General features: G+C 45.8%; 1 protein-coding gene across 11 annotated transcripts in view; it reads left to right on the plus strand.

Annotated features, from left to right (window-relative positions):
* lrp2a (low density lipoprotein receptor-related protein 2a) overlaps positions 1–24,944 on the plus strand; it is a 57,356-nt gene that overhangs the window by 24,428 nt on the left and 7,984 nt on the right. For 5 of the 11 annotated variants that reach the window (XR_013629630.1, XM_058081820.2, XM_078795448.1 and 2 more), the window contains 40 exons: positions 857–1,105; positions 1,517–1,728; positions 1,865–2,049; positions 2,122–2,350; positions 3,019–3,196; positions 3,296–3,424; positions 4,528–4,703; positions 5,302–5,445; positions 5,512–5,621; positions 6,608–6,785; positions 6,854–7,067; positions 7,651–7,890; positions 8,041–8,229; positions 8,606–9,526; positions 9,624–9,789; positions 9,878–10,036; positions 10,116–10,405; positions 10,478–10,678; positions 11,660–11,674; positions 11,765–11,800; positions 11,882–12,124; positions 12,636–12,761; positions 12,916–13,035; positions 14,016–14,147; positions 14,664–14,865; positions 14,945–15,240; positions 15,332–15,998; positions 16,778–16,948; positions 17,031–17,254; positions 17,386–17,563; positions 18,422–18,618; positions 18,688–18,933; positions 19,236–19,364; positions 20,430–20,549; positions 21,864–21,980; positions 23,009–23,125; positions 23,205–23,342; positions 23,411–23,533; positions 23,603–23,731; positions 24,785–24,916. Coding sequence is in view for 10 of the 11 variants with exons in the window: in XM_058081820.2 (XP_057937803.2) it covers positions 857–1,105; positions 1,517–1,728; positions 1,865–2,049; positions 2,122–2,350; positions 3,019–3,196; positions 3,296–3,424; positions 4,528–4,703; positions 5,302–5,445; positions 5,512–5,621; positions 6,608–6,785; positions 6,854–7,067; positions 7,651–7,890; positions 8,041–8,229; positions 8,606–9,526; positions 9,624–9,789; positions 9,878–10,036; positions 10,116–10,405; positions 10,478–10,678; positions 11,660–11,674; positions 11,765–11,800; positions 11,882–12,124; positions 12,636–12,761; positions 12,916–13,035; positions 14,016–14,147; positions 14,664–14,865; positions 14,945–15,240; positions 15,332–15,998; positions 16,778–16,948; positions 17,031–17,254; positions 17,386–17,563; positions 18,422–18,618; positions 18,688–18,933; positions 19,236–19,364; positions 20,430–20,549; positions 21,864–21,980; positions 23,009–23,125; positions 23,205–23,342; positions 23,411–23,533; positions 23,603–23,731; positions 24,785–24,916 (8,028 nt within the window). In the remaining variant the exon portion in view is untranslated. The remainder of the gene's footprint in view (positions 1–856; positions 1,106–1,516; positions 1,729–1,864; positions 2,050–2,121; positions 2,351–3,018; positions 3,197–3,295; positions 3,425–4,527; positions 4,704–5,301; positions 5,446–5,511; positions 5,622–6,607; positions 6,786–6,853; positions 7,068–7,650; positions 7,891–8,040; positions 8,230–8,605; positions 9,527–9,623; positions 9,790–9,877; positions 10,037–10,115; positions 10,406–10,477; positions 10,679–11,659; positions 11,675–11,764; positions 11,801–11,881; positions 12,125–12,635; positions 12,762–12,915; positions 13,036–14,015; positions 14,148–14,663; positions 14,866–14,944; positions 15,241–15,331; positions 15,999–16,777; positions 16,949–17,030; positions 17,255–17,385; positions 17,564–18,421; positions 18,619–18,687; positions 18,934–19,235; positions 19,365–20,429; positions 20,550–21,863; positions 21,981–23,008; positions 23,126–23,204; positions 23,343–23,410; positions 23,534–23,602; positions 23,732–24,784; positions 24,917–24,944) is intronic. The other 6 variants (XM_078795449.1, XM_078795447.1, XM_058081814.2 and 3 more) reach the window with 3 other exon arrangements.

Below are 24,944 nucleotides of genomic sequence, written 5' to 3' on the forward strand. Positions count from 1 at the left end.
CTGCCTGCCATGTCAACGGCCTGCCATAACTTCCTCTGTGCTGACTTGCAAACAAACATTCACTTTTAGAGGACGGACGTTATAGCAAATACTCCGCAATGAGGGGAAAAAAAATACTCGATACTCCGGTTCTCCTGACCTCTGTAGCGGCACACCGTCTGCTCGGAGGATGCGCCCGAATACAGTGCACTTTGCTGGGCTCCCTCCGCTCTATACTCTGGTTTGTAAAATAAAGATAGTGTGCATGTCTCATTTCAGCATATGTCTTTGTTAATGGTAATGGTTTAATTTCATTTGAACATGCATCAGATTACAATAGAATGCATCCCATAATCAGTTCCCAGTTCCACATGTCCAAAAGGAGTAGGAAGAAGCAAAGCTTATTAAATCCTACCCCTCCACCTGGTACTTTTACAATCAGTAACTGTTACATTTGTTCACTTCCTGCTTTCCATAATACAGTTTAAGGTTTTTTTTTGTTTTTTGTGTTAAATAATGTACCTCGTACCGAAGTACGAGGTGATATGACCATACAATGATATTATGTGTACCATAGTAAGTGTCAATATAGTGATATATATATATATAGCACATCATGACTGGTTCAAGACTCTTCATCCTTCATGCTAATGGTAGCAGTTAGGATCAGTTAGGATCAAATAAACATAATCCCAGCAATAATAAGATGGAGACTTTAGTGCTTAATTGCTGATGATCATTTCATGGCCATGTAGAAAAACTAGACGAAAAGAAAAGTAGAAGACATTTTCCCCACTAAATCGTTGTATTTGATATTACTTTTTCTTTTGGATGTTTGATGTCCTGATGAGCTTTTTCTCCTTTTTCTCCAACTCAGACCAGGAGAGCTGCTCCGACAACAATGCTGGCTGCACCCACGGTTGCATCCAAGGGCCCTTTGGTGCGCAGTGCACCTGCCCTGTTGGCTATCAACTGAGTAACGACTCCAAAACCTGTGAGGATGTGGACGAATGTCACCCTCCGGGACGATGTAGCCAGCATTGTTTTAACGAGAGAGGCTCTTTCCGCTGTCACTGCCATGATGGTTACTCCCTCCAGGAGGACCAGCGGACCTGCAAGGCCTCAGGTGATGAAGCATGAACCTCACATTACAAGTTGGTTTTCTCATGTTTGGGCTTTGCAGGAATGAGCGATGATTAAAGGGGCGCTTTACCCCGCTTTTCCCGCTTGTCTCCCCCTTGCTGCTCAGATACCTGTAGATAAGATAACATACATGTCAACCGCTGGCATAATTAGGATGTTATCACCAACAAAAGGCTGTTTATGGGGAGCGTGCCTCTTGCACAGATAACCCCTTGAAAGGAACTGCAATACAATAGCCCTCATTATTTGCACCAAACTGCATTCCCCAAGGATGGCTGTTCGAGAAGGGTCTATTTACCCGCCCTGTCAGGGGTTGAGTGGTCACACACAAGCCAGCAAGCGCTCCCATTAGCATGAGAACAGACATGAGAAAGTATTCCATGTCTGCTAACAGATTCCCGTCAAGCCGTCTTGTTGGTGGCCAGTCGGAATCAGATTGTGCAGGATGACATCACGGCTCAGCCCAAAGTGGTACAGTCACTGGTCCGGGACGGACGCAACATCGTAGCCCTTGACTTTGACTCGGCCTCTGACCGTGTGTACTGGTCGGACACCAGTCAGGACAGGATTTGGAGTGCACACAAAAACGGCAGCGAGCGAACTGTGGTGAGTTTGCACAATGATTTAAAGCAGGGGTCTCTAGTGTCATGCGGGCCACATTTGGCCCGCGGGCCGCGTGTTTGAGACCCCTGATTTAACGCAATAATAGACATGTTGCAAACATGTTGCCTTTGATTGGTAGGTGTTTGACAGCGGTGTGACAGTAACTGAGAGCCTTGCGGTGGACTGGGTGGGCAGGAACCTCTACTGGAGCGACTACGTTCTGGAGACCATTGAGGTTTCCAGACTTGATGGTACTCACCGAACCGTGTTGGTCAGCGAGAATGTCACAAACCCTCGAGGCCTGGTGCTGGACCCAAGAGACAGGTCAGACTAGTACTGCATGGTATCATCCCAGTGTGTCGTTATCCCAATGGAGCTAAATGTTTTGTCTTGCAGTGCTCACCTGATATTTTGGACGGACTGGGGGAGGAACCCTCGCATTGAGCGGGCAAGCATGGATGGAAACCTGAGAACCGTCATCATCAGCAACAAGCTGTACTGGCCAAACGGTCTCACCATAGATTACCCCAACAACTTACTCTACTTTGCTGATGCCTATTTGGACTTCATCGACTACTGCGATTATAACGGCAAGAACAGGAAACAAGTTCTGGCCAGTGACCTGGTGAGTGAATGACACGTTTGTACAGTACATGATGTAGACAAAGGTATTGGGCCACGCCTCGTGATGTACTCAGGGCCAGTGGGATGCAGCACATCAGTTACACAAATGTATTACCAAGTAGATGCAGAAAGGAAGCAGGAAGGACCCACATCAACACAGGGGTGTCTGAAATTACATTATTATTTTTTCTTTAATATGTGATTAAAATTACCTTATTTTTCCTCATAATATTATGACTTTATTCTTGTAATCTACAACTTTCTCAATAGAAGATTCCTTTTTTTCCTATTTTTGTCAAATTACAAATTAAATTATTTTTTCAGAATATTTTCAAATTTCCTTTTCCTAATATTAGGACTTTATTCCCATGATATTGTGTCTGTTGTTTTATTTGGACTTTGTTTCTCATACTATTGAAGGGGATTTATTATGCTCATTTTTTGGACTCCTACTCCTACGATGACCCACACAGAAAACATTCAAGATCTTCCAGAATCTGCACCTATCGGCATGAGTTTGACACACCTGCTTTAGAGTCTTAATGAGATGTAATATGGGCCGCTGTACTTTGTTGTTAAGTCATTCAAACACTGTGTAACGTGAAAAGAGATTGTCGCATGTTTACGAGACTGTGTGTTTCTGTTTCTTCTGCTGCTCTCTGTGAAAAGGTTCTGCAACACCCCCACGCAATTACCATTTTTGAGGATTTTGTCTATTGGACCGACAGATACATCAACCGTGTGATGAGAGCCCATAAGTGGCACGGGGAGAACCAGACAGTGATGCTGTTCAACCTCCCTCAGCCCATGGGTCTGGTGGCTGTGCACCCAGCCCGGCAGCCAGCAGGTACGGTGGAGTTCTTGTGCTGCAGCAGTTGTACCAATCTGCTTTCTATATGGAATGTGTCACATTGATGAGTGTGGCTGTTCATTTGTTCATTTGTAGGAACCAATACCTGCTTCCAGAACCCCTGCACTCACATCTGCCTGCTGTCAGCTGTTGGACCCGGTTATTACTCATGTGCATGCCCCTCGGGGTGGATGCTGGCGGCAGACCAGGCGACCTGCACCAGAAGTATGTATGCTTTCTAAGTTTTATGTGCTTCTGGTTGTTGTCTTGTACTCATACCAAACTCTACCGTGAGTATATGCAGACACTGATACTGTATATAGTACTATTACAAGTACTACTAGTACCACTTTTTTCCCATTGCTGCTTATTTCTCACTTCATAATTCCTGATGGAGAACATTCATTCATTCATTCATTTTCCTCACGAGGGTCGCGGGGGTGCTGGAGCCTATACCAGCTGTCTTCGGGCGAGAGGCGGGGTACACCCTGGACTGGTGGCCAGCCAATCACAGGGCACATATAGACAGACAACCATTCACACTCACATTCATACCTTTGGACGATTTGGAGTGGCCAAATCATGTTTTTGGAATGTGGGAGGAAACCGGAGTACCTGGAGAAAACCCATGTTTTTGGTGGAATTGAACCCTGGTCGTGAGGTCTGCGCGCTAACCATTCGACCGCCGTTGGTCCAAATGTTTTTCTAGTGAGGGCCACATAGTGAGAAATGTAATTTCTAAAGCTAGCTTCTTTGTTAGAAGCTAAGAAGCTAGGGACATTTTGTGATAAAACACAGTTGGATTCAAGCAGTAAAAATAATAATCACCATACGATGTATTGCATAATGTATGCTAACCGGGAAATATACATACATTTTACCAAAACTTTATGATGTTAACTTGAAAAACAAGCTAAATGAGGTTCCACTGTATTTGTACTTTCTGTATTGTTTATTTCTTTCTCACATATTTTCCATCTTAGAGTCTCCTGGTTTGTCCTTCAGGTCCCCCTGCCAGGAATGGCGTATCAAGAATGATATAGTCCTGCCTTTCAAAGTCTTAAGAAGACAATGAGTCTTTAGTTGAGGGTCTTGAGGAGTCTCTCTTGTGTCCGCATCTCAGGTTTCAGCACATGAAAGCCAACACAGTCATGCCCACAGGCAATGATTATCCAAGAATGAAATTGCGCCTCAACCACTGATTGTAATCTCTGCTGACAAAGCAAAGCACATTATGGAGCAAACTTTCACTCATCAGTTGATGATAACGCTCATGGAACATATGTACCACATCAATGACTTTCATGCAATCTTCTTTCTGCTCGTAGTCGAGGATCCTTTCCTGGTGGTGGTGAGAGACAGCATCATTTACGGCATTCCCTTGAACCCAGAAGACAGAAGCAATGATGCCATGGTGCCGGTGGCCGGGCTTCAGAACGGCTACGACGTCGACTTTGATGACAGCGAACAGACCATTTACTGGGTAGAACACCCAGTAAGTCATGTACGACACATTAAACAGTAGCAAAAGGGACATACCAATGCATTTCACACAGGGGTGCGTTATAGGATCTTATAGACCCTGTGCTGATTTCTCCTGAACATTCATTTTCTGTGGAAGACATTTAGTGTGCTAGCTTGTTGTTGCTGGTTGTTCCGCGATCAGTGAGGGAAAAAAAAACCCACCCATGAACCACGACAAGAAACACTAGCACCGCGGTGTTTGAAAAGTGCAAAACATTTGCCTCTGTGACCTCCGTGGCATCACACCGGCGGCTCAGAGCTTGTGCCCAAATACAGTGCACTTTGCTGGGCCACCTTAGGTGGCTCCTCCCCCTCTACTCTGGTTCTCCTGGTAGTGGTGATGCGGTCGTAGTCAGGATATTTGATTATGACTAATCAACAGGTAGACTTGGTCACATCCTAATTTGCTCCAGTCCTTCTAACCTCGAGGTGTACAAAACAACAGTTACAGCTAAAGATTAAAAAGTTATAGGTACCATATCATATATGATGTATCATATATACCATATCAGTCTTGAGTGGCAGAATGTTACCGTGTCGGTTTCAGATACAAAGGTGAGTGTGTTTTTGTCTTTCAGGGTGAGATCCACAGAGTAAAGTCAGATGGTACCAACAGGACCGAGTTTGCCCCTGCAACCATTCTGGGGTCCCCTGTGGGCCTGGCCCTGGACTGGATCACAAAAAACCTCTACTGCACCAATCCCGCCACACAGTCCATTGAGGTATTTCTTATAATGATACTCAAATAAAAAAAAAAGGATAAAGCAGAGCTGTTTGTGCTTGGGCAGGTGATGAGACTGAGAGGGGGGGTTCAGTACCGTAAAACTCTCATCACAAATAAGGGCTCTCCAACTGGAGCTGGCAGTCCTGTTGGCATTGCTGTGGACCCAGCACGTGGGTAAGCCGTGTTTGACACCTTATAAACGTCTTTCTCTACTCATTATTGAGCCTTTTATTATCTCATTGAGATGTTGGTTATTATCATTTTATTATTATTCATTTTATATTTAACTATCATAATGTTTCTGACAAATTTGACTCCTTTGGGTATTTACTGGATGTATTCTGTATTGGTGAAAAAGCCAGGGCTATCCAAAGTGCGGCCCAGGGACCATTTGCAGCACATACTAAAAAACAAGAACAATAGTAAAAAGAGAAAAATGAGATGTAATTTGACAAAAACGAAGTCCAAATATTAGGATTGATGGGTATGGATGGATGGAAGGATATGGATGGATTGGCGGATGGATATTAGAAGAAAAACAATGTCATTTTAGTTGCAAAATGTCGAATATTTGTTTACAAGTGAGCTCAGGGAACGTTACGACCGGCTGTAAATGTCACAGGCAGGAGAAAAAAGGAGCACTTGATTTGCCCACTCGCACAGTACAGGTAATCTCACCTCATTGGAGTGGTTTTTAATTATTGATTATCGGGACAATTTCTAATGTTATTGGACATGATAATTTCCTCATATCCGTCAGATAATTGTTCGGTCCAGTAATTATTGCACACCCCTTTTTGAAATCTTTGGAAAATTTGTTGATATTAATAATAGGCCTTTGCACCTACAGTATATGCCAAAGCTGAGATGCAGTTTTTTCTTGAAATACTGTATATATAACTTCTTAGCATGTCTACTACATGTGTTGCTTTACAAAATATCAAAGTTGCATCCTTTCATATTTTGCTATGTGGACACCAACGGAATAAGATATGTATAAGTTGCATTATTACACATTCTTTATCCTTCCTTTATCCTACTCCTCTTCGGACATGTTGAATTGTGACGTACGCCATGTTGAAGTCAACTTAACCCCCCACCATCAGCTGTACGTTTAGCGTAGGACCACTTCACCTTCACCTACCACTTTTGTTTTGAAGCAAACTGTATTGGAGCGACCAAGGGACAGAGAGCGGCATCCCTGCCAAGGTGGCATCTGCAGACATGGATGGCATGAACCCTGTCATACTGTTCACCAACAACCTGGACCACATCGAGTTCCTCACTCTGGACATTGAAGATAACAAGCTCTACTGGGCTGTTAGCAGCACCGGAATGGTTGGTCTTCATCAGATATCATCCTGTGATGCCTCCATGTACAAACACTGATTACTGGATGTCCACAGATTGAACGTGGAGATCCTGATGGGACCAACCGGGTCACCATCGTGTCGGGTCTGGCTCATCCCTGCAGTGTTGCAGTCTATCAGAACTTCCTCTACTTCACTGACCGCGACTTTGAGGTCATCGAGCGTGCGGACAAGTCCACGGGGGCCGACCGGATTGTGCTACGCGACAACGTGTCTGGGCTCAGGGTTCTGAAAGTCCATCATCGAGAGAGTGAGCATAATGATAAATATTACCTGCACCTGCACCTGCACAAGCTGATCTGCCTTTCTTTTTAAACCGATACCGATACCATGCAACCGATAACCCATACATTTTTCATATCTACTTCTTAAATGAGATTTAACTGAACTGTAGCGTGTTTGCGCACCTGGATTTATCCGAGCAGCCAGTGTGATGGCAAACCTTTGGCCAGAGATTTGCGTTTCAGGTGGCTGATAAGGTTTTTTGTGTGTTTTGTCTTCCTCGGAAGGTGCACAAGTGAGCTCAGGGGAAGATAAAACAAAAAAAGGAGAAAAAAGGAGCACTTGATTTGCATCAATGTAGCATTTTTTTTAATTATTTGTTATCTCAGATATTGTTAATGTTATCGGATTTATTGGTATGACATAATTCCCTCATTTCGGCTCGATAATTATTGACCTGATAGTTATCATGCACCCCTAATAAAGATATACAAATGTCAAAAATATTTATACAAATAAATTCTAAATTTGAGCAAAGACATTGTAAGGGACCACAAATTCATAAATAAAAAAAAACGAACTCACTAACTCTCACTAACTAACACTTGTAGCCTCTGCAGGCACGTCCAACGGCTGCACCAACAGCGAGGCTGCGTGCGAGCAGCTGTGCCTGCCTCGGCCGCAGGGGGCGTTCACGTGCGCGTGCGCCACAGGTTTTAAGCTCAACACTGACAACGCAACCTGCGGACATTTCCAGTCCTTCGTGGTCATCTCGACACTATCCACCATCAAAGGATTTAGTCTGGAAGGGGAAGACCACTCAGAGGCCATGGTGCCAGTGGCCGGACGAGGTTAGTTGAGATTACGAGATTATCATCCTGCATTAATAGATGCTAAATATCATATAGCATCCCATTTTTTCATGTGATTATAAAATGTATGGCTTGATTGTTTGTATTTAAAGCGACAGTAATGGCACCTAATGATTTTTTCCCTTCCAGGTCGCAATGCTTTACACATTGATGTGCACGTAGCATCCGGCTTCATCTACTGGTGTGACTTCAGCAGCACCGTTGCCGCCCAGAACGGGGTCAGACGAATCAAGTCGGACGGCTCAGGATTACGTAGCGTCATCACATCTGGAATTGGTCGCAATGGGATACGTGGGATAGCCGTGGACTGGGCTGCAGGTATGCCGCTCACCACTGACTTTTTGTAAACTAGCATCAGCTATCATCAGCTCATCAATTATCATGACACTACTAGCGCATCGCTACTATCAGGAGAACCAGAGTATAGAGGGGAGGGGGCCACTTGCTGTGGCCCAGCACAGTGCACTATATTTGGACACACGCGAAGAGAGCTGCTCTTCGCGTGTGTTGCCACAGAGGTCTCTGGCAAACCAATCATGCTAGGGTTTGCATGCAGAGTAGCATTGCTTGCAATGCTACTGCGTTAGCATAGTAGCAAACTTATGAAACCACTTAGCGCTATCATGCTAGGTATCATACATATGTTCATTTCATTTATTTCATTTTATTTTGATTCACTTTAATTGATCCCCAGGGAACCTTTACTTCACCAACGCTTTCCTGACGGAGACATATGTGGAAGTTCTTCGTCTCAACACGACTTTCCGAAGAGTGCTATTGAAGACCCAGGTGGACATGCCACGCCACCTTGTGGTGGACCCAAGAAATAGATATCTATTCTGGGCTGACTATGGTCAGAACCCCAAAATTGAGCGAGCGCTGTTAGATGGAACCAACCGCAGCGTTTTAGTATCATCAGGAATTATCACCCCACGGGGTCTTGCTCTCGACCAGGAAACTGGATTTGTCTACTGGGTGGATGACTCTCTGGATATGATTGCTCGAATCAGCCCCCAGGGAGGGGAGATGGAGGTAGTCCGGTATGGCGGGCGCTATCCAACTCCTTATGGAATTGCTGTGTTCGGAGCGAGTATCATTTGGGTGGACAGAAACTTGAAGAAGGTTTTCCAAGCCAGCAAAGAACCCGGGAGCACAGAGCAACCCGTCGTCATCCGAGACAACATAAACATGCTGAGAGACGTCGCCATCTTTGACCAGCGCACTCAGCCCGTGATAAACAATCACCCCTGCCTGGAGACCAACGGGGGCTGTGCCCACTTTTGCTTTGCCCTGCCAAGCACCCACTTAGAGCACCCCTCCAAAAAATGTTCCTGTGCATTTGGGAATCTTGCAGCAGACAATGAGAGCTGTGTGGTGTCAAAGGATGACTATCTCATCTACACCACGGAGAGCACGGTGCGGAGCTTGCGCCTGGATCCTGAAGACCACAGCGTGCCGTTCTCTGTCATCAACGTGCCACGGACTTCTGTGGCGCTAGACTTTGACCTCACTGACGAAAGGATCTACTTCAGTCAGAGCTCAGGCGCAGGGGCAAGCAAGATCAGCTACATCAGCCTCTCCTCTACTACGTCAGCTCCAGTACTGGTGGCCTCAGGTATCGCATACAGTCTTTCTCACTTCTGTTCAATGTCTACGTCTGATGATGAGTTTCTGATGCCTCTGAATAACATTCCATTCTTACGATGTGGCAGATTTAGGGGCACCGGATGGAATTGCATACGATTGGATGAATAAACGCATTTACTACAGTGACTATGCCAACCAGAGCATCAACTCCATGTCTGTGGATGGGTCTCAGAGGACTATCATTGCCCATGTGTCCAGACCAAGGGCCATTATGTTGGATCCCTGCATGGGGTAAGACACCAGCACACACACACACACACACACACACACACATTGTTTTACTTTAGTATTTTGATGTGCTTGCTGTCTTCTTATACAGATACATGTATTGGACAGACTGGGGAACCCACGCAAAGATTGAGCGTGCTACCTTAGGCGGGAACTTCCGGAAGGAGATTGTGAATAGCAGCCTGGTGTGGCCCAACGGACTGACCTTAGACTATGAAGAGCAGCGGCTGTATTGGGCGGATGCCAGCTTGTAAGATTTGACAACAGGGTCTGCTCTCTCCGGTTCAAGTATTAAATTGTTGTTGTTATCATTTCTTCTCTGCCACCAGACAGAAGATTGAGCGGTCCTCTCTGACAGGATCAAATCGGGAGGTCATCGTCAGCACGGCCATTTACCCCTTCGCCATGGCCATGTTTGGACAGTTTATCTACTGGACCGACTGGAACACACGGAGTATCTACCGCGCCAACAAACACGATGGTTCCGACCAAACGGTGATGATTCAGAACCTTCCATCTCGGCCGATGGACATCCACGTTCTGGCCAGCGGGAAGCAGCAGCAGTGTCTCAGTCCCTGCCAGCAATTTAATGGAGGCTGCAGCCACATCTGCACACCAGGTACCTGCACCTCCTTCGCTTTCCCTGCCAATATCACATGACATAAATGCTCAGGCAATGTGATCTTGTTAGGCCCCAATGGAGCTGAGTGTCACTGCCCATCAGAGGGCCTCTGGTATCTTGCTGACGGTAAACATTGCATCCCTGATAATGGTACCCGCTGCCAGGCGGGACAGTTCAGCTGCCTGAATGGCCGCTGCATCCGTGCCCAGTGGAAGTGTGACAATGACAACGACTGTGGAGATGGCAGTGATGAACTGGAGAGAGTCTGTGGTAGGCAAGCGTCCACCCTTTGCCCTTCTTAGTGTGGGGGTGTCCGAACTTCAGCCATGCTGCTTTTCTTTACTCACCTGCGGCACATTCTAAAAAACTAACAAAAAACAGCAACACACATATACAACATACAATACATACAAAATCCTGTCCTAGCTTTCTCTTCATTGAATACATTAAAAATGGGCATATTTCACACACAGTTGCTAATAGGGATTAACCATGATGAATTTGTTTAAAAACTGTGATTAAGCTGAAGCCAATTTGTCATCCATTTGATGGTGCTAATATTTTGTACCGTAAATAGAGAGGAGCTTAGGGTAATAGAAATATGGTAATGGTTTAATTTCATTTGAACATGCATCAGATTACAATTGAGTGCATCCCATAATCAGTTCCCAGCTCCACATGTCCAAAAGGAGTAGGAAGAAGCAAAGCTTATTAAGTCCTACCCCTCCATCTGGTACTTTTACAATCAGGAACCGTTACATTTGTTCACTTCCTGCTTTCCATAATTTTTGTTTTGTTTTTTTTGTGTGTTTTTTTGTTAATAATGCACCTCGTACCGAAGTATGAGGTGATATGAGCATCCAATGACATAATGGGTACCATAGTAAGTGTCAATATAGTGATATATATAGCACATCATGACTGAACTATATCTATATAGTTTTTATATATCTATAAAATGAACTATATCAGCAAGTTGACGTATTTGTGATTTTAGAGTTAGTATGTTTATCTGTAGGCGGCATTATGAATTATCCTTACCGACCTTTTTTGCAGTACATTTAGCCAGTGAAGATTGCTTTTATAGTTATTAGCCCATATTTATATCAAATATCAAAGTGGCAAAGTGGAACAATGTTCGGACACCCCTGACTTGTGTACCTGCATTGCTGGTACAATCATCCTAACGCTATCCTGATACTACTTTTACTAACAAGCTCTCTCTTTCGCTGTGACCACTGACATTCTAAGGAGACAACTCATTTGGTGTGTATGCTTCTTGATTAAAATCCACTCATGACAATTTTTCCCTGCAACCAACCCAAACTAACACATGGACAATATTCTTGCATGCAGTCCCTCAGCTGCTGTCATCATTCATAGATTTGTCAGGTAACGTCAGCATCCAGTGCAGGTGTGCACAAAGTGGAAATGCATTTGGATGAATTGTTACGTATTGATTCCCTCCGTCAGCCTTCCACACCTGTGAGCCCACCGTGTTCACCTGCGGCAATGGGAGATGTGTGCCCTACCACTACCGCTGTGACCACTACGACGACTGCGGCGACAACAGCGATGAGGGGGGCTGTCTGTTCAGACCGTGCGACCCCAACGCCGAGTTTGCCTGCAACAATGGCCGATGTATTGCCAAGGATTATGTTTGCAATGGCATCAACAACTGCTATGACAACGGCACGTCCGATGAGCAAAACTGCCGTGAGTAAAATGCACTTCAAGCTTCCATTTGATTCTCAGAAGGCCCACAATGGAGCCCTCAGACTTGATTCCCAGAATATTACAACTTTATTGCTTGTTTTGTTGATTACAGTTTGGTTCTTTAATATTGAACTTTATGCTTTATACTTGATGCACATATGACATACTGTACAATGAAGCAATGGGACAGGACGACACAAACCTGAGCAGCACTCGCCCACCGATAGATGGAGTTCCAAGTTTTATTTGAATGTGTAGCGAAGCCTGACTTTATACAGAGCTGTTCTCCTTGAAGTGGACCTGGAACTTTAAAAGCTTTTTTTCAAGGTGTAGTAAACAAATGAGAGAGGTGATACATTTTTTATGTGTCTATGGTGGACCTGGACTCAGGGGGCAGGTCTCAGGACTGTTAGGACTGTCATGTTGCATACCGGAGGACCTTTAATTGCGTAAAATATTTTACAAAATATTATGATATAATCTATGTTTCATGTTTGAAATGCCGATATAGCCGAGAGAACCTGCCAGCCGGAGCACACCAAGTGTCAGTCAACCAACATTTGCATCCCTCGTTCCTACCTGTGTGATGGAGACAACGATTGCGGAGACATGAGCGACGAGAGTCCGACCCACTGTGGTGAGTTGAACCAGCTAACTTGGTTTTAGCTGCATCAGATACGGTGGCTGTAAACCAAATACAAATCAGTAGACCTTCTGATATGTGATAATGAATGTGTGATGTTTGTGAGCATCAACCAAAGTGATGTCATGCCTTCATGCCTTCCACACAGCAACGTCCACGTGTTCCCAGAGCGAGTTCCGTTGTTCCAGTGGTCGTTGCATCCCAGCCCACTGGTACTGTGATGGAGGGGCCGACTGTGCCAACGGCTCTGACGAACCCCTCTCCTGCAGTGAGTGTCACGCAGCTCTTTTACCCCAAATGGCCTCTGCTGGCTTTTTGTGTCTGAACCCTCCCCCCTCCCCGCTGCTTTTTGTGGGCCGGTGCCTGTCCGCCCATCTGTGAGCGTGGTGAGTGATGCGCCCGGGAGTGTGAGTATGAGCGGTGTGTCTCTTTGTTGACAAGGTAGTCAGCCAGGCCTCCTATTGTGTTTTGGATTGGACCGCGGTGCACCCCCTCTCCAAACTCCTTTTGTCCTGCAGGGGTTCCAGACCCGCACTTTGGCTTTTGTTTCGATAGCTCGACATGCATGGGAATTTGCGCCTAGCAAGACTTTGGTGCTAGTCCAAAGCTGCTAGATTGTTACCAACACACACATGGGGCTGTCATTTTTAGAAAGGCTGCAAATATTTATGACCAAAGCGTTTAAGGGGCTTCGCACGGTGGAGGAGTGGTCACCATATTGGCCACACAGTCAGGAGATGGGAAGACCTGGGTTCGAATCTCTGGTCATGCATCTCTGTGTGGAGTTTGCATGTTCTCTCCATGCGTGGGTTTAATGTATCATCTTCATAATGTGTGTGTGGTTTATTTGTTCATAGAACACACACACAACAATGAACAACTTGTATCTGTCTCTTTTCTTCATATTATTATAATAGTATTCATATTATTATCATAGTATCAAGTGGCTGAACTTTGCTAAGAAAGGTGATAAACATACGGTATCAAATTAGGATGAAAGATAGCGTGTGTTGAATGTAAAGGTTCCTACTGAGCACAGGTTGGAGGGGGAACGGTTTATGGTAGACAAACAACAGCATTTGCGATTTTTGTTGGACTTTTTGGACCCAATGAATGACAAAAATCCAGGGTTCCACTCTGTGTGCCTCATGTTAGCCACCCTCCCGCCCAAAGTCAGCTGGCATAGAAAAGGAATGAAAGAAATGTTGAGTAAGACCAATGAAGATGGATTATATTTGCTTTGTATAGCCACGCAAGCCAGAACCTGCAATGCAGACCAGTTCCGTTGCGATGATGGACGTTGCATCGCCTCCTCCTGGATCTGTGACGGAGACAATGACTGCGGTGACATGAGCGATGAAGATCAGAGGCACAACTGTGGTATGTCGCCTTCAGAAACGTTCTCTATTCTTTGTCTGTGTCAGCACGTTTCAGTGGATACGTCGCAACATATGGGGTGTTGTTTTGGGAGAAATGTCTATGTATTTCTCTGTCTAAATGTTTTTTGCCAGGTTTCCTTGTCCTTTGTCTCAAAGTACAGTTCTGATGCACACATGTAGCCCTTTGAATGAATGAATGTATTTGCTGACTATTGTAGCAGGCCTAGTGCCCACAAGACTTTTTCTTTCTGAAGGAGAAATGTAACGTTCCAGCTATTTCGGATATCTAGTACACATTTCAGTGTCCTTTTTGTACAAGCAGCTCACTCATCACTTGGGGGCTGGAGTGTGTGCTGCACTCTCAAAGGCTTCCTGCCATGTAGGAGACTTTAAACAAAACGGATCCACTATGCGAGCCGAATAAAGAATTAGCAGTCACGGATGAATTTTTATTGAAATCCGGTTTGGAATGTTCGGACTGTGACACCGGGTCATCTTCCTGTCTGATTGCATCCAGCCAACCGCACATGTTCCGGTTCAGAGTTCACCTGCGAGAACAACCAACCTCCTCAGCGCAAGTGCATTCCTCGGGACTGGTTGTGCGATGGCGATGCGGACTGCACCGACGCGTTAGATGAGCATCAGAACTGCACCCGCAGATCCTGCGGCATCAACGAGTTCACGTGCAGCAACGGCCTCTGCGTACGTTCTTCCTACAGGTCAGATGAAGCTCACTCTTCTGTATAAACAACGTTTGTCTGTCCAGTCTGGCTCCATGGCGTTGATGCTTTCAATCAGGTGTGACCGACGCAATGACTGCGGCGACAGCAGCGATGAACAAGGCTGCATGTACCAGCCGTGCCAGCAGCATCAGTTCACCTGCCAAAATGGACGCTGCGTGTCACATGACTTTGTCTGCGACGGGGATAACGACTGCGGGGACGAGTCTGACGAGCTAGAGCACATGTGCCGAACCCCGCCACCCACATGCCCCCCAGGAGAGTTCCGATGTGACAACGGGCACTGCATCCCTCTGAGCCAGGTGTGTAACCGGGACGACGATTGCGGCGACAACAGTGACGAGAAAGGATGCGGTAAGTGTGACGAGGATTCATCTGTTGCATCCCTGAACCTGAGCAGCAGCAGTCGGAATCAGTCAGGACTCCTGCGTGTCTCTCACTAAAGGTATCGATGAGTGCACAGACCCATCCATCCATCGCTGCGACCACAATTGTTCTGACACGCCCACTAGCTTCATCTGCACATGCCGCCCCGGCTACCGCCTCATGTCTGATGCCAAAACGTGCGACGATGTCAACGAGTGCGCCGACACGCCGAGCGTATGCAGCCAAGTGTGCGAGAACACGGTGGGCTCGTACGTTTGCAAGTGCGCCCCGGGGTTCCTACGCGAGCCGGACGGGCGCAGCTGCCGCCAGAACAGCAACATCTCGCCGTACCTCATCTTCAGTAACCGTTACTACCTCAGGAACCTGTCCACGGACGGGCTGGCCTACTCGCTGATCCTGCAGGGCCTTACCAGCGTGGTGGCTGTAGACTTTGACCGTGTGGACAAGCGTTTGTATTGGATCGACGTCAGCCGCAGAGTGATTGAGAGGATGTCCTTCAATGGCAGCAACAGGGAGGTGGTGGTCAACGGGGTTCTGCATGGCGAGGGCCTCGCAGTGGACTGGATCGCCAGAAAGCTGTACTGGGTGGACAGTTTCATGGATTGCCTGAAAGTGTCGGAGTTAGATGGTCGGTTTGTGAAGAAACTGTCCGAACACTGCGTGGATGCCAACAACACGTACTGCTTTGAGAACCCCAGAGCCCTGGTGTTGCATCCCAAACATGGGTGAGTAAAAACAGGGGGAGGGGAGGGAAAGAGGACGTCTTGATTTGACATCAGTTGTGCTGGGACAATTAATATAAAAATGTACATGCTGGGTCAGACGGTGGTTGCTGGTTGCATTGTAATGTGCCTGACACCTTTAGAAACATGTTGACATGTCCCTGTGTGCCTGGCAGCCGGTTTTACACTGAATAGACCAGGTCAGCCTGCACCGCCTTGCACTGCGCCATGAAATTAGAGCCCATATTGGATGAAGTGTCTGAGTTTGTCTTGCAACCTGAAAATGTAAGCGCCTGCGGAATTTGTTTGACATGACAAAGAACCTCTGCGGCCAGTCTACAGATGAAAAATCAACATGTCATTGCACACCCTCTGTGTGTTTCATGTAGACCGGCCATAGGAGCATGTAGGGCCGGGTGGGACAGAGGCTTAACGAAGGTCACCTGCAGAGGAAATACGCGCAAATGTGGTCACGATGTACATTTCCACGTTTACCAAAAGATGTCTTATGTATTGGCCAATTCTGTGATCCCATTAATGTGCAAATAATCGGACCCGATATCAGGTATAAGAAGGATGGCTGATTGTAATGGCAAACAGGAGCGTCCTATGGTATCACCCACAACCGGAGCGCAATGATCTAAATAGGAAACATACAGACAAATAGCATTTCTGACATTGCTATGGCAACCCCCATCGCCTGTTTCAGTGGTCTTATTCTGCACACATTTATCTTATTTACAGTATCCCTAATGTATGCTCACATGTTTCCTCTTGCTTAGATATGTCTACTGGACTGACTGGGGAGAAAAAGCCTTCATAGGTCGAGTTGGAATGGACGGAGGCAACAAAGTTGCCATCGTCACCACCAAGATCGAGTGGCCCAATGGTCTCACCATTGACTACACCAATGACAAGCTCTACTGGTCTGACGCACATTTGAACTACATTGAGTGAGTACATCCCGTCTGTCTGGAGTTCTCTTACAGTAATGACTGACACAAGCATTTTCATCCATCCGTCTTGTCGTGTCAGATACTCAGACCTGGACGGTCACCACAGACGTACCGTGTACGACGGAGTCTTGCCTCATCCGTTTGCCCTGACCTTGTTTGAAGACACACTCTACTGGACCGATTGGAACACACGCACAGTGGAAAAAGGCAACAAATACGATGGATCTGGTCGCCAGGTCCTGGTCAACACCACACACAGACCTTTTGACATCCACGTGTTCCATCCCTACAGACAGCCAATCGGTGAGTAGCAGTGCTCTCTTGTCAGTCAATCATCTCATCCTGTTTACTTTGCTTTAAGAACAGCTTCAGGTGAGCTGCCTGTGTTTGCCCAGCGATGGTAAACCCAGATTGTTTGCCCCTTCCTCTGCTAGTAAACAACCCCTGTGGGGTGAACAATGGAGGCTGCACTCACCTGTGCCTCATCAGTCACGGGGGGCGGGAGCACACCTGCGAGTGTCCCGACCACTTCCTGGCAGTGCAAATAGGAGGTGTGGCCAGATGCCTTCCCATGTGCACCAGCACGCAGTACCGATGCACCAACAACGAGCGGTTTGTTGTCTTTCTGTTTTCGATCCGATTACCTTGGTAGTCTAGGTGTGGTAATGTTGGCAACGTTCATGCTCTTCTTTTATAGTAACTAATATGCACAAATATGAAGCAACCAAAACAAGTAACATCCTGTAAAACATTTCGACATTTTAATGCAACCTCTGCATCAGACTCTAATTGTCATGTAATTCATTCATTCATTCATTTTCTACCGCTTTTTCGCAGTAGAAAAAGCGGAGCCTATCCCAGCTGTCTTCAGGCGAGAGGCAGGGTACACCCTGGGCTGGTTGCCAGCCAATCACAGGGCACATATAGACAAACAACCATTCACACTCACATTCATACCTATGGACAATTTGGAGTGGCCAATTAACCTAGCATGTTTTTGGAATGTGGGAGGAAACCGGAGTACCCGTAGAAAACTCACGCATGCACGGGGAGAACATGCAAACTCCACACAGAAATGACCGAGGGTGGAATTGAACCCTGGTCTTATAGCTGTGAGGTCTGCGCGCTAACCACTCGACCACCGTGCTGCCCTCATGTAATTCAGCAACTTGAAAAAATGCGATTTCCCACCAGCTGAGTACCTGAAAAAAAGGTAAAAAATTGACCTGTTGGAGAACTTATTGGCTATGATGACACTGTCATCCTGACTGAGTGACAATAACGGAAAGGAAGCTTTCTAAAAGCAGGGTGATGCTGGAAATCTTTGTTTTTCCTCTGTTAACCACGGTTACCTGCAAACATCACATGCAGTCATCAGTCCAAAAAGGGCTTCTTCACAGACAAGGATATTCTTGCTCGTAACATTGCACCTAAACCAACCATTAAATGTCCACCTTGGTACTCCGACAGTTGCATTCCAATCTGGTGGAAGTGTGACGGCCAGCGAGACTGTAGAGACGGTTCAGACGAGCCGCCCACCTGCCCCCCTCACCACTGCAGGCTGGGCCATTTCCAGTGTCACGACGGGAACTGCACTAGTCCGCACTTCCTGTGCAACGGCAAACAAGATTGCCACGATGGCTCTGATGAAGATCCTGTCCTGTGTGGTTGGTTGTGCTTTATTTTTAGTCTTCATGTGTCTGTCCCGTTCTCACGTTTACTGTTATTTCCCCCAGCGACACACCAGTGTGAAGCTCACCAGTGGCAGTGTGGGAATAAGCAGTGCATCCCTGAGTCGTGGCAGTGCGACGGCGAAGAGGACTGCACCGATCACTCCGATGAAGACCCTTCCCATTGTTCTACCAGGACTTGTCGCCCCGGACATTTTAAATGCAGAAACGGGCGCTGCATCCCTCAAACCTGGAAATGTGACACGGATGATGATTGTGGGGACAACTCTGATGAGCCTCTCGACGAATGCAGTAAGTCATGTTTCTGTATCTACTCCTTGGTTAAGTATTCCATCCTTCCATCTCTTAGTGTACACGCAAAACGTGTACAGCGTTTTCATATACAATACTGTTGCTGAGATGCTGTTTTCTTTCTGGAAATATATATAACTTCTTAGCACAGCTCCATGTGTTGCTTTATGAAGTAGCTTCCTTTTACTTTGCTTTGTGGCCCTGACTGGAAAACGTCTGGACCCCCCTGATGTAAACCAGCCCAAGCATCGTGTTGTCCTTCACACACAGTAAAAAGTGCCTTACTTTGTTTTCTTTCCAAGTGGGACCAGCGTATCGATGTGACAACCACACAGAGTTTTCCTGCAAGACGAACTACCGATGTGTGCCGCTTTGGTCCGTGTGCAACGGACACAACGACTGCAGAGACAACAGCGACGAGGATGGCTGTGGTGAGTCGTCCCGTGTTCCCAGTGAAGCCGCTTAAAAACCTCCTGCCTGCACTATCAGTCGCTATCAGTCACACGTGGAAAAACGGAGTGTGTGAATGCCAATGAATCTTCTCCTCACAGCAACCCTTCACACTGTGATGTAATCCAAATTGTCAACAAGAGGCTATCAGCACTCCCACATTTACGAGCTGTTGGATTAAAACAGGTCTACATATCTGTGTTGTTGGTCTGTCCGTGCATGGGGGCAGGGGTTTGTACAGGGAGCTTTGTAGTCTACACACACACACACACATACATGAGCCGTCACCCTCCTGAGTCTTATCAGAGGCCCTGGCTCCATTAGTGCCATGCCCGAGTAAGAGGGAGAGCAGTGCTAATCTTCCTGTAAGAATGCAGCAGATGGGCCAGGTGGAAGCTCTATCTTTCACACCCAGCACCGTGTGGTGGAGACGGCTCACACCAGCTCCCCTCCACTAACCCCTGCAGCCTTATCCACACACACACACACACACACACACACACACACACACACACTGGCATGAATGGAGGTCACCCATCTGTCTCAAACACACTCCCCTACTCCCTCCCTGCACTTTCATTATGAAAAGATACCTTTGGTTTCAAACTTTCAGCATGACTTAATACCCCCAACGATGAAGTTATGAAAGCAGCATCATGTGGGCCAAAACTCAACCTGCCGTGTAGACCCAGGTAGAGCATGTCCGCTCATAACATGGTGAGAATAGGTTTCAGCCATGTCTAAAAGATCTTATGAAAACAAGGCCCCTCACCTGCTCATACCTGCCGCATTCATTCAAATTGCATTCTTGAATCTAATACAACCATCCATAGGCTGATTCTGGCATAATCACAAGAAAATACATAAGAACTATAAAGCCTTCACACATACTCCTATTGTAAAAGGTGTTTTTTCATTGTTATATTATTCCATCCATCCATTTTATGTGCCGATTATTATTAGTAGTATGCTGGAGCCTGGCACATATAGACAAACAAGCATTCTTATTATATTTGTTTGTAATCTATTTATCTATTTCCTTTCAGATGAGGTGGCCTGCGACGCCAGTGGAGATTTCCAGTGTGACAACCATCGCTGCATCCCGCTGCGCTGGCGCTGTGACGGCGATGATGACTGTGGGGACAACTCTGATGAACACAGCTGCAGTGAGTGTTCCTCTTTCTCTAACCAGTTGCTGTTTGTCTGAGGGACACAGAAAGCCCCCCCACACACACTGTCGAATGAAACCTAAAAAAGTAAACATCATCTCTTCATCCCTGGTCTACAAATCCAAAGAACCACCAGGGTCTCGAATTAGCACCATGTCAAAAAACATGAATGGCTGTGGCTGTAGGTAACCTCCTGATGTATTTTTTATACAAATGTTAGGAGTTGCATTTGTATCAGTATCAGCATCCACAGTACCTCTACATGCATTTGAAAACAGTGATTGTGCCATCCCAGTTACAGCCCTAAATACTGTATGTCTCACACACTTAAAAAAGACAGTTCAAGTATAAAATGTGCATCTACTCACCACTAGTGATGGGCAATACCGCTGGTTTGGTTCCGATCCAATACTGAGTAAAATTCAGGCTGGTATCACTGATGACTGAAGTATCAAAAGTATCGATATTTTGAATTTGAGAATTGATTTCAGAGCATGACGAACCGGTCCTGGAAGTATTGATATTTCAGTATGGATTTGCACATCACTGTGGAAGATGGAAAACGGAAGATGAGCCGTGCCTGACGTTAGTATGGTGGGTTCAAGAACCGCTGAACAAAGTGCAAAATTGTGACAAATTTGCTTTTTATGAATTTCAGTCTCTGCCGGCCTAAACACAACAAATTTACAACTTGAATTGTAGCATTTATTTTATGAAACGTGTGTGCCTTCCAGTATTCCTGAACCTTGCCCCAGGGGGCCATGGAAAGGGACACTTTTAAGCTTGATACGGATGGGGAGTAGGATTAAATATGCCTTGTTTCCTCCTCCTCCTCCTCCTCCTCCTTTTGGGGCATGTGGGATCAAACCATCATCATCATTATCAACCTCTAGTCAATTGGCAAATAGAGACATCATACATCGATACATGAATACATGAATATCATGACATTGTGTGTCATAAAGTTATATTTGGAAGAATGCCAGTCATTGTTTTCTGTTGTGCTTTTATCAGAGCTGATATTTTGCAAGACCAGCAAAGCTTATCGGCATTTTGAGAAACAGACTGTCCTGAGGAGGGAGGGAATGTGTCACCCTCTGACCCCACAGAATCCAATGTCGGCTTCATAAGGAGGAAAGAAAAGTGTCTTTCTGGTCCGGCCAATGGCTGGGTCATAAAAAGGAGTACAATCATAAGGAGGCCTTGAAAGCATGTTGACTTGTTCCCTTGGGGTTGATAAATGCGTCTCAGAGGAGGGAATTTGTGAAAATAAGCATCTTTAACTCCTCACTTTTCCTGTTTCCCCCACAGCACCACGCACTTGCACCGAGAGCGAGTTTCGCTGCGATAATCTGCGCTGCATTCCCGACCGTTGGGTCTGTGACCATGACAACGACTGCGAGGACAACTCGGATGAAAGGGACTGCGGTGGGTGGAGGCTCTTTGTTTTGGCTGGGGGTCTGTCTGCCTGTTTGTTAGGAACTGTGGACCACCGTGCCAAGACGCTGTAAAACTTGGATTTTTCTGAGACAGGACCACCTGCGGTCTTTTATTCAGGCCAAATGAAAGCTTCCATGCATGCAGAGCTAGTAGAGTCGGGAGAATAGATGGCCGTGTTCTCTCTCAAACTTGATTATACAACATAATCAGGTCCATAAAGTTACTAAAGCAGTAGATCCTTGTCTTTTTGGGAATGATAAAAATCTGCAAGGGGTGGATACACCAGTAAAATGACCCAATGACACACGAGCCGTGTGTCATTCTCCTCCCCCTCCAGACCCACTTGTTGGCTTGATGTTTACATTTGCTCTGATTTCAGATCTACATTTGTAACAAATGTGACTTTAATTTTTACATCGCCCCCCCCCTTCACTCTTCAACTGCCATTTTTGCGTCTCAGAGCAACTGAGTGTGTTCAAAGTGCGAAATCTCTGTCTATACACTTGACCAAAAAATGTCAGTCAATGAAACAAATGAAATCAGCATAAAGATGTAAATATGTCAACAGTTGTGGCTTTCTATTAACTGTGGGACATATTTACCTGTATTGTCACATATTTACCAATTATTATCCAGTTATGATCAATTCCAATTGGAGGGAAAAACATTTTTCCCCCAAAAATCACTGATTTCTTTTGATATTTTTTCAATTAAATTGGTTGACTGAATGCAGAATATGGTGCCAGAAAGTCACACATTTCAGTATAACATTTTATACATATAATTAAAAGTTATATTTTTCCCCAAAAATCACTGATTTCTGTTGATATTTTATTCAACTAAATCGGGTGACTGAATGCAGAATATGGTGCCAGAAAGTCACACAGCTCCACATATGTTATGTCTTGTCAATTAACAGTAATTAACATCGCCATCATAGTAGAATGGCAGTGTTACACAGTATTTGTGAGAAAAGTCTTGAAAAGAAATTAGGTGACCCTGTTTTTGTCTTGCAGAGCTACGAAGGTGCCACCCAGGTTACTTCCAGTGTGGAAGTGGACACTGCATCGCCGATCGCTTCAAATGCGACGGAAACGCAGACTGTGTGGACTACACGGATGAGTCGACGTGTCGTGAGTGTCTGCTTTTGTGTCTTCAACACGGAGCTCCGGTGTGCGTCCCTAATTTGAACATTCTGCTTCTGACTTTTAGCGCCACGCTTTCCAAACGGCACATACTGCCCACACTTCCTGTTTGAGTGTAAGAACCACGTGTGCGTCCAGCCTCACTGGAAGTGCGACGGAGACGATGACTGCGGAGACAACTCCGACGAGGAGCTTCACCTGTGCCGTAAGACGCCCCCACACAAAGTTCTGCATTGCACACACCCGGGTGACACCGAGTCTTTCCTCCCTTAGTGACGTTGCCGTGTGAGACGCAGTTCCGCTTCCGCTGCGACAACAACCGATGCATCTACACTCACGAGCTGTGCAATTCCGTAGACGACTGTGGGGACGGTTCGGACGAGAGACAAGAAAACTGTAAGTAGGACACGACTGTCATGGATGATCTGACCTTGTTCTGTAACTATCCATGATGTTTGTGTCCAGGCCAAAGTCCCACACATGGACCCTGTACAGATGAGGAGTACAAATGCAGTAATGGCCAATGCATTCCTCTCCAGTACGCCTGTGATGATTATGACGACTGTGGCGACCAGTCGGATGAATTGGGCTGCCGTAAGTAACATGAAACACTTAACTGGTAGAGGTCTTTTATAGCACTTTACTCTTAGAAACCAGGACGTGGTTTTACCTTGAGAGATTGACCCTAATCTCCTGCAGTGGTGTTGGTCACACCTAAATGTTTCACATCATCAAATGTAAATATTAGTCAATGACAACACAACTCAACACAAAATGCAGTTTTTAATTTTTTTTTTTGTTATTAAGGGGAAACTAAAACCAAAGCTCTGTGTGAAAAAGTGATGGCCCCCTAAAGCTCAGAACTGATTGGGCCACCCTTAGCAGCAACAACTGCAATCAAGTTTGTAATGTGGCGGAATGTTGGCCCACTCATCTTTGCAGAATTGTTGTCATTCAGCCACATTGGAGGCTTATTTTGGAGCATGAAGCCTTGGACTTGGGCTAGGCCACTCCAAAGTCTTCATTTGGTTTTTCTTCAGCCATTCAGAGGTGGACTTGCTGGTGTGTTTTGGATCATTGTCCTGCTGCACAACCCAAGTTGGTTTCAGCTTGAGGTCACCAACAGATGGCTGTTCCATTTATCTTAGCTTCCATTTATCACAGCAAGTCTTCCAGGTCCTGACGTCTGGGATCAGTCGTCGCTGCGCTCTCATGGTCCTTTTGGTTGGCCACTCCTGGAAAGTTCACCACCGCCCCATTGTTTTCTCTATTTGTGGATAACAGCTCTCACTTTGGTTGGCTAGAGTCCTAAAGCTTTCATAACATTTTCCAGACTGATAGAAGTCAATAAATATGACTTTTCCACACAGGGACATGCAGATTTGTATGTTTTTTATCCCTTATTAATAAAAAGTTTAATTTAAAAACTGCATGTTGTGTTCAGTTGTGTTGTCATTGGCTAATATTTGAATTTGTTTAATAATCTGAAACATTAAAGTGTGACAAACATGCAAAAAAAAAAGAAACCAGGAAGGGGGCAAACACTTTTTCACACCGCTGCACGTGTATACTGTAGCATATGAAAAAAAGATTTGGCATATAGTGTCCATGTAATGCTTATCATATTGTTGCATGTGCTGATGTCAGACCAGCACAGTGGACACGCCTGCAGTGACCACATGTGTGAACACAACTGTACCAACCTGACCGACGGAGGCTTTCTGTGCTCCTGCATGCCGGGCTACCGGGCCAGAAGCACCGAACGACACAGCTGTGAAGGTGGGGTACACTTTTAGAAGAATGATAA

Source organism: Doryrhamphus excisus, linkage group LG12 (genome assembly GCF_037039965.1).
Source record: "Doryrhamphus excisus strain RoL-2023G ecotype Guam linkage group LG12, RoL_Dexc_Guam_v1.1, whole genome shotgun sequence".
Lineage (NCBI taxonomy): Eukaryota > Metazoa > Chordata > Actinopteri > Syngnathiformes > Syngnathidae > Doryrhamphus > Doryrhamphus excisus.